At 48.3% G+C, this 9,741-nt stretch overlaps 1 protein-coding gene across 1 annotated transcript in view; it reads right to left on the bottom strand.

Annotated features, from left to right (window-relative positions):
• Positions 1-8,861, bottom strand: part of LOC107113254 (desmocollin-2-like) — a 53,435-nt gene extending 44,574 nt beyond the window's left edge. Inside the window, exons 1-3 of the mRNA XM_015414555.1 lie at positions 8,712-8,861; positions 5,987-6,086; positions 5,232-5,341 (exon numbers count right to left, since the gene is read on the bottom strand). Of these exons, the coding sequence (XP_015270041.1) occupies positions 5,232-5,341; positions 5,987-6,086; positions 8,712-8,861 (360 nt within the window). The remainder of the gene's footprint in view (positions 1-5,231; positions 5,342-5,986; positions 6,087-8,711) is intronic.
• Between the last annotated feature and the right edge of the window lie 880 nt (positions 8,862-9,741).

The following is a 9,741-nucleotide window of genomic DNA, read 5'->3' as shown; positions in this document are numbered from 1 at the left end:
AGGAAGGAAGGAAGGAAGGAAGGAAGGAAGGAAGGAAGGAAGGAAGGAAGGAAGGAAGGAAGGAAGGAAGGAAGGAGCATATTACTTTTAACTGTAGAATGCAGTTATAACAAACGGTTATTTAGTTACTACTTAACATATGACAAAAAATAGATTTTGCTGTTCATTATTAGCTTCTAGGTCATGGGTCTACTCAGGGCTTCTTTTGTAGAAAAAGCCCAGCCGGAACTCATTAGCATAATAGGCCACACCCAACAGCCAAAACTCATTAGCATATTAGGCCACACCCCTGACAGAATAAGCCACACCCAGTAGCAGAAACTCATTAGCATATTAGGCCACACCGCCATGCCTTCCCTTGGCTTGCACGGGTGCCCCGCGGCTGCAGGAAGCCCAGGCAAGCCGGCCCTTGGAGTAGCCGGGGGGGGGGTCGCTCTCCAGGGGGGGTCCCTCTGTATCCACACATGCAGAGGTTTTGGCTGTAGTGGGCGTGGCCAATGCTGAAGCCAGCCGGAACTCCGTTCCTGTGCGTTCCTGCCCAAAAATAGCCCTGGGTCTACTGTGATGTTTATTTGTTTAAGCTAACTCCATAATTCATTTAAACTAGCTATAAACCACTTTTCTGCATTGCTCCAGAAATGGTTGAAATCACAAAATAATATTATCAAATTATTGTAAAGCAAACACCAAATTATATAAAAAACAACAACAATGCAATGTAAAACCCACAGCAAAGCAAGCATTTTATTGACATATCAGATGGTCCTGCTTTTATCCCATGGCGCTTTTAGTATGCTTTTCTTGTTTTTATCTGTTGCTGTTTTGAAATGTTTTATTGTAATTTTCTGTTTTTGATTCTGTTTTTGTCCCTTAATCATATTTTAATAATAATAATAATACATTTTTAAAAATATTTTAATTGTTTTAAGCAGAGTTATTGGAATTATTCTGAGAGGTGGGGCATATGTATCTTCAAGAAGTAAACCAGAATAAAAGTCTTATGTTATACATTAACAAAGCAAAAAGGACAAGACCAACAAATAGCTCAAAAACTCTTTGTCAGTGCTAGGTGAGCTACTGTGAGGATGGAGTTCCATACCTGAGAGACTATAGTTAAGACAGCTGTCTCCCTAATGGCCACCACCCACCTCAGTCCTAAAGGGGGGGCAGAAACTCTCCAGCAAACCTCAAATGAAAGTGAGAAACAGGAGGCCTTTCAAACGTCATACACCATCCCATTTATATTTGCATGATACACAAACAGAGAAACCATAGTTACCTTCTTGTCAACTTTAGTTTTTACTACATGAGCCTGTTGGAGATGGAATTTTTAAAAAGAGAGAGAAAAGTAAGGTAGAAACCAAGTGTGGGGCACCTTGCTGGCACCACCTCATGGCCCTCAGATGTCACACTGCTGTCAATCACTGGAATCTCCCCAGGCCTCAGAATAGAAGGGAGAAAGAGTTGCATCACTCAAGTTCACCCTTTCTTTCCTGCCTGGGCGTAGTTGAGGAGTCAACATTTATGGTTCCTCCCTGCCCCTACCAATCAGCTCCAGCCCGACCCCACCCCTGACCCCACCCCTACGGCTTGAGCCATTATCTGGGGCAGGGGTTGGAACAATACTCCCTTAGTCTCCTGCTCCGTTGCTGGCTCCCCCTCTTTCTCTCACTGGTCTGTTCCCAGGAAGCCTTCAGATGGGCCCTCCCTGCTTGCCTTCTCCCAGGTTCTTGCCTGGTAGGGCCCCTCTCATGTTGTACCCACGTTATGATGGTTGGGCTGTGCTGGCTGCCTCCATGCACACTGGCTGGCCTGATGGCCTCTGAGGCTCACTCTTCTTTGACATTGCCTTTGTTATCTGGAGATGATATCCTTAGCCCATGCCTGAAGCCCAGGAGAGAGGGAATGAAGCCCATGTCCAGTTGCTGCAGCTACCTGCTGCCCAGAGTCCCACCTTGGGAGTGCTGGCCAAGTCAGCAGCAGCTGCCCAAGATATAAGGGAGGCGGGTGGGTCCTGCTTGTTTCCTGTGGCATTGCAGACATCCTCTGCCATGGGTGCCTTGGCTGAGGACAGGACAGGTGCTGGCCCCAGACACCAAGACAACTATAAGCACAAGTACCATACTAAAACATGTGCATGCTGAAAGTCTGCATAGTGTAGTGTACTGGGTAGAATACTGAAGCTGGAGAAATTTGGGTTCAAATATGACTCAGTCTCAAAGCTCAGTGAGTGTGTTTAGACCAGTAATATTATGTTGCCAAGTAAGTATAAGCCACACATTTGCAGGATCTCTGTCAGTGAGAACTGGCCACCCGGTGATGGAAGACGGGTGCTTTCTGTGACCTCTGTATGTGTTCCCAAATGCAGTCCTTTACTTTTTTCCAATAGGGTGAATAGGTTTGTGTCAAAGACACCACTGAAGAAGGGTCTATACATATAGATGGCCACTATACATATAGATGGCCACATTTATTTATCTATTTATTTATTTATTATTTCGATTTATATCCTACTCTTCCCGCAAGTGGGCTCAGGGTGGCTCACAACAATAAATTCAATACAATATTAAAATAATTCAGTCAAATAATAAATAATAATATTAAATCAATACACTAAAACCAATTTAAAACATTAAAGTGGGCAGCACAGTATATTCAATTTCAGTTCCTTGACAACTGCTTGTCACTGCAGGACCCTTACATAATGGTTCCTGATTCTAATGTGCTTTGTCTGCACACTATCTTTTTCTGAAAGACAGAGGGTATGGTGATCTCACCCTCTTCCCTACCTCACACACAGGATTTTCCCTTTGTTTCTTCTTTCTTGCTGAGCAGCCCCTATATCTACTTTCTTCTCTCTCTTTTTGTTGGTCTACGACTGTCCCACCCTTCTGCATTATTATATATTTTTATGCTGGCCCACCCCAGGGACTTGAGGGAAGGGACAAGATCACCTGCTTCTATTCTACTTCTGTAATGGCACATGAGACACTTTTGAAATTTCAAAAATAAAAATATTTTATTTAACTTGAAGGGGAACATTCAGGTGGATTCAGGGATGGGATGACTGAGGTAACTTTGTAATCATGCTAAATTCAAGATAATTTGTTGCCAAGTAGGTGTTTTCACTTTTCAGTAAAGACTGACAGTAAAGACAGTTAAGATTGACAAAGGCTTTCTTTTCAGTATCTGCCTGAACACTCAAGCATAAGTTCCTGAGTTTCACTGACTCTTAAGGTTTTGAAGGCAGGGACACACAACCAAGTTCCCAAAATCCTTCACTATACACCAACCAAGGAATCACTCCTCTCTTAAGAGATATCTCTCTTTTCACTGGGCGGGGATTATTTCTTTAGACTCAAAGCAATCTCCCTTTTTGACTTGAACAGGGATCCTCATTGATGCATCCACATAGGGGAAGAAGAAGAAGAGATTTGATTTATACCACCCTTCACTACCTGAAGGAGTCTCAGAACAGTTTATAATCTCCTTTCCCTGCCCACAACAGACACCCTGTGAGGTAGGTGGGGCTGAGAGCTCTTTTGAGAACTGCTCGTGAGTTCTGAAAGAGCTTGTAACTGACCCAAGGTCACATCAGCAGCTGCATGTGGAGGAATAGGGAATCAAACCTGGTTCTCCCAGTTTACCATACATGCTTCTAACCACTACACCACACTGGTTAATACCATCACCTTGAAAAGGATCCTGTATTCAATTGATATCCATTGCAACTGGCGTAGCACTGGCTGAATGTGCGCCCACACAGATATCACATTCAGCAAGCACACCGCCATATTTTGCACTAGCTGAAGTTTCCAGATCAGATTCAAGTGTAAACCCGTGTAAAGCGAGTTACAGTAATCTAACCTGAAAGTGACTACTGCATGGGTCACTGTAACCAAGTCCTGTGAGGAGAGATAAGGAGCCAGTTGCCTGATCTGCCAAAGATAATAAAAGTCAGACCTGGCAACAGTGGTGACCTGGGTCTCCATAGAAAGCAAGGCATCCAGGATCACCCCTAGGCTCCTCACCCTCAGCCCCAGCACCAATGGTGCCCTGTCCAGCGATGGGAGCCTGATTCCCAAGCCTACACACACACCCAACTCAGGTACAGGACCTTCATTGGATTAAGTTCCAGCCGACTCTGCTATAACCACCCAGCCACAGCCTCCAAAGCCCTGTCCAAATTATCTGGGGCAGAGTCCGGGGGCCATCCATCAACAGATAGAGCTGGGTGTCATCAGCATACTACTGACAACCCAACCCAAACCTCCATATCAACTGGGCAAGGGGGTGCATGTAGATGTTGAACAGCATTAGCAAGAGGATCTCCCCCTGCAGCACTCTACATTCCAGAGGGTATCACAGGGAGACCAACTCACCAAGTGCCACCCTCTGTCCCTGACCATGGAGAATGGAGGAAAACCATTGTAAATCAGTCCCCCTTATTCCTATGTCAGCAAGGCGGTGGGTCATTAGATCATAATCAACCATGTCGAATGCTGCCATTAAGTCAAGAAGCAACAGCAGTGCCAACCCACCCCAATCCATATGTCTCTGGAAATCATTCATGAGAGCGTCCAGCACCGTCTCCGTCCCATGGCCAGGGTGGAAATTGGACTGTATCCAGGATGGATGCATCATCCAGGAAAGCCTGGAGCTGCTCAGCCACTGCCCTCTCAACTACCTTGCCCAGGAATGGCAAGTTCGAAACTTGGAAGTAGTTGGGTAGGACCTCAGGGTCCAGTGATTTTTTTTTAAAAAAAAGCAGGCATACCACAGCCCCCTTCAATCCCCCAGTGAAAGTCCCCAACGAAAGGAACAAGTTGATAATTCCTCCCAGTGGGGCCTGGAAACCACCCCTGCAGGCCTTACCCAGCCAGGATGAACATGGGTCAAGGGAGCAAGTGGTAGGCCTCACGGCTGCCAGGATCCTGTTGACATCCTCCCGGAAGAGTCAGCTAAAATGGTCCAAAAGTGGACCTGAAGCAGACCATTTCTTCTTGTGATGCTTTCCTCCACTTGCTTGCTTCTTGTTTAGTCATGTGCTGTAATTCAGCCCATGATGTTGGTTTGTATAGTTGTAATGCCCCTGTGAGGCAGGCTAGTTTCCCAGATGGAACTCCCTTGTTGGCCCCCAATGAGCATCTGAGGTCCAGGGTCTCGTCTGCCCCCGCAGTGGTCTCTGGCCCCTCTGGCTCATCTGCAGGTTCAGGAACTTCCACCTTCACCTCATCTTCTGGTTGAGCATCCGGTTGTATCTGTGCAGTGACTGCATCCATTAGCTCCGGGTGATACACCAGCAGTTGATTGTTGCTGCCATCTCCATCTGAACGGTCATCTGTTGCAGCAATTGTTTAGAACATCTAGAGAACTTAATATGTTGTAATTTTGTAATAATGGTTTTTATGGTTTTAACTGTTTTTATGTGTTGGCGTATGCCTATTTGTGAGCCGCCCTGAGCCTGCATTGCGGGGAGGGAGGGCTATAAATTGAAATTATAAATATAAATAAATAAATAAATTTGGTTGGTCATTGAACTACACCACTCTGCTTGTAGTAATTTGGTTAGTGTTTGGGCCTAGAATTCTGTATCCCTAGTTCTCTGGAGCATAGCCTACAAAGATGCCTTCTTCAGCTCAGGGTTCTAGTTTGGATCTCTTTTCTTTTGGTATATGGGCATAGGACTTGGATCCAAGCACCCTAATGTGTTCTACACTTGGCTTTTTGTTACGCCATTACGCATAAGAAGTTTTGTCTGTTGCTTGGTTGGCAATCTGTTTTGCAAGTAAACTGCAGTCATTACAACTTCTTCCCAGTGCCTGTAGGGAAGTCTTGAGTAAATTACCATGCATCTGACCATGGCCATTATAGAGTGATTCTTGCACTCAGTAACCCAATTCTATTATGGTGTGTGGTATGGTAATTCTGTTTTGGATTCCATGCTCCCTTAGGAATGCCTGCACTAATCTAGACATGTACTCACCACGACAGTTAAACTGAATGGCTTGAGGCTTCTTGTTGAACTTGTTAGAAACCATGGTAACATAGTCTCTTAGCTTCTGCTCAGTTTGTAGATGGTAGATCTTGAAAAAATCATCAAAAAAGAGGTTGATGCTCATTTGATAGGCCCACATAAGTCAGTGTGAATTAGCTCAAGTGGTTGCTTAGAGTGTCTCTGACTTTGTTTGGGAAGAGGAGGCCAAATTGCTGTTCTCTTAATACAACTTACACACAATATATTATCATTGGTACACTCACATATATTGATACCTGTTACCAAGTCCTTTGTTTGTAGTTTCAAGATGGCTCCTGGGTCACAATGAGTAAATCTCCTGCTGAATTGCAACTGATAATGAAGCTCAAGACAATGCGTCCTCCTGGACTGAATTGAGACCAAAGTTTCATGTCTCATTAGTAAGGTAAAGATTTCCCTTGCTCGAAAGCCAGTCGAATCCAACTCTAGGGGGTGGTGCTCATCTCCATTTCCAAGCCAAAGAGCTAGCGCTGTCCGAAGACATTTCTGTGGTCATATGGCCGGCATGACTAAATGCCGAGGTGCACGAAATGCTGTTACCTTCCCACCGAAGCGGTACCTATTTATCTACTTATCAAACTGCTAGTTTGGCAGGAGCTGGGACCAGACACAGGAGCTCACTTCATCATGAGGCACTAGAGTCTCAAACTGCCGAGCTACTGACCTTCTGGTCTGCAGCTAAGTGTCTTAACCACTGAGCCACTGTGACCCATATCATTCATGTCTCATTACCAATGCTGATTTCTCCATGCCTGCTACCCCTCTTCATATCACACCTAATCCAGTCATGTCTGCTATTGTCATTCACCTGCTATTGTCAGTTGGCACCTGAAATCACTCTGCTCTCCAATTATAAGGACAGATGGACTCACATTCTAACTGTATCTGAAGAAGTTAGCAGTGACTTACAAAAGCTCACACCCTGCCACTGGACTCTTGCTCTTTTTAAACTGTGTATCAGGTTCTCTGAATTCCATACATTCATTAAAATGCATAAAATCCCCCACTCTGGCCCTTTTTGTTGTAGAAATATGTCTTTTTCCCCTTATATTTCCACAATGAAAGGGACCAAATCCATATTTTTAACATGAAAGTTGGGAATTTAGAGAATCTGATGCACAGATTATTACAAAAACTGGAAAAGGGGGGAGGGGGGAAAACTTAACCCAGGATATGACTGCGAACCAAAAAGGGCTAAGCTAAACCATATGTATATATATAAGTACAAATATTTATTAAGGTATACACATGTTAAAACTTTCCTGATTAAAAATTACTTTGTCTAAGATCAGACTATAAAAGCTTATCCACTCTACATACATATTGAAAAGTACTGAGAAGCGTTGAGTGATTTCAGCAAAGTACTTTTATTCAGAAGGAACAAGACGAAGTGAGCCGGCTCGCAGGCCGGTATATATGCACAGAAAACCCTTCACCAAAACACACCCCCTACTTCCCTATAGGCTATATACAGTAGCCGAGAGTCCCATAGGCTCTTGGCTGTGGACCTGGCCCTCTGATAGGTGCAGGCTAGAATCCGCTTGGCTATTGTTCTCTCGGAGCGAAGCTTCAGGACTTTGCATGACCGCATGGCCCAATGGTCGCACACGTGGTCATGGCGGAGTACATTACACCCCTCCCCCCATAGTCCAGACTACCCACACACAAAGTCCTGGAGGTACGTTGGGGCCTTCCTGGTCCTCGTGGAGCGGCGGAGTTCTGGTGTGGTGGTCGTGGGTGCTGCCAGGGCCCATGGCAGGGAGGTTGGTTGTGGCGTGGCTGCTGGTGATGGCACCAGAGGTTCCGGGGCGAGATGGACTGGAATGGGCGCGGGTGCCAGCGTCTCGGGTGTGGGGGAAGCCGCTTTGTCTGGCTCCGTAAACTCCAGGTCCTCGGGGTCGTTCGGGAGGACCCTCCGTCGTAGTTGATAGATGTGGCGGTGGAGTAGTTGGCCATCCTCGCAGGAGACCTCATACGATCGAGGTCCTCTCACTCATACCACTCGTGCGGGGATCCAGGGTGGCCCTTGCGCGTAGTTCCTTGCGTAGACTGGGTCTTCCGGAAAGAAGCCCCTCGCGGCTTGGGGTGATTCCGTTGTTGGTTCTTCTTCGGGGGCCCGGTCCGGGTGTAGCCGGTCCAGCCTGGAGGTCAGGCGGCGACCTACCAGGAGCTCGGCAGGGCTGCGACCTGTCTCGTTGTGGGGGGTCGTACACTGACCAAACAGGAACGTTGCCAACTTATAGTCCCAGTCCTTGCTTTCGAACCTGCGAAGCGCTTCTTTGGTGGTGCGCACCATGCGCTCCGCCTTACCATTCGTGGCTGGGTGGAACGGGACTGACCGGACGTGGCGGATCCCGTAATACCTCGTGAATTCCTGGAACTCGCTCGAGGTAAAAGCCGTCCCGTTGTCCGTGACCAGGGTATGCGGGATGCCTTGGGCGCTGAAGATATGCCACATCGCTCTGATGGCCGCCGTGGAGGAGGTTGACGGCACGGGCACTACCTCCAGCCACTTGCTGTAGGCATCGACCAGGATGAAAAAGATCTGGCCCTGGAACGGCCCTGCAAAGTCCAAATGTAGCCGGGACAAGGGCTTGTGTGAGGACTCCCAAGCCCTCGCGGGAGCTTGGGGAGGTGCCGGCCGGGAGGCCTGGGAGGGCGGGCATTGTTTCACCTGTCCCTCAATGTCCTGATCTAGGCCTGGCCACCACATGTAGCTCCGAGCCAGGGCTTTCATCCGTACCACGCCTGGGTGAGCCTCGTGCAGTGCCGCCAGCACCCGGTCTCGGAGAGGGGTGGGGATCACCACCCGGCCTCCCCACATCACACAACCTTTGCTGGCCGAAAGCTCGTCTTTGCAGTTGGCGAACGCCGCAAACTCAGGCCCCGCTGCTGTCGCGGGCCACCCCCTTCTCACCCAGTCCAGGACGTGGCAGAGGATTGGATCTCTGGCCGTGCGGCGGGCGACCTCCCGGACGTGGACCAGCTGGTCTGGCAGCGCGTACAGGAGCGCGATCTGGTGGGCTAGAGCCGGGTCCGGATCCGTCGTGAGGTAGGCGGCTCAAGGCGTCAGCGTGCCCCATCGCTTTCCCGGGCTGGTGTAGGAGCGAGTAGTTATAGCCTGCCAGGAAGACAGACCACCGGATCACTCTCGGGGAAGTCATCTGGGGGGCCTGGCGGTCCGGGGCGAGCAACCCCAGGAGAGGCTTGTGGTCTGTAAAGACCGTGAAGGGCCGGCCGTAGAGGTAATGGTGAAATATTTTCACCATGGCCACTATCGCAAGCACCTCCTTATCGATTTGCGCATAGTTGCGCTCAGCTGCCAACAAGGTCCGGGAGTAGTAGGCCACAGGGACCTCCCGACCGTCCGGCAGCTTGTGCCCCAGGACCACCCCGACCCCATACAGAGAGGCGTCGCAGGCCAGAACCACTGGTAGATCTTCGTTGAAGTGGGCGAGGACCGAGTTGGAGATGAGGAGCTCCTTTACCGCTTGGAATGCCGCAGCCTGAGCCGGTCCCCAGACCCAAGGCGTGCCCTTATCGAGAAGCCAATGGAGGGGCTCCGCCACTGCTGCTTTCAAAGGGAGAAAAGAATGATAAAAAATTAATAGGCCTAAGAAGGCCTGTAGTTCTGTTTTAGATGTGGGAGCCGGGGCATTAGAGATCGCCGTCGTCTTTTCCGCCGTGGGGTGGATTCCCTGGGC

The sequence above is a fragment of the Gekko japonicus genome, unplaced genomic scaffold (genome assembly GCF_001447785.1).
Source record: "Gekko japonicus isolate JY-2015 unplaced genomic scaffold, Gekko_japonicus_V1.1 scaffold559, whole genome shotgun sequence".
Lineage (NCBI taxonomy): Eukaryota > Metazoa > Chordata > Lepidosauria > Squamata > Gekkonidae > Gekko > Gekko japonicus.
This window is presented reverse-complemented; position numbering and strand designations above follow the sequence as displayed.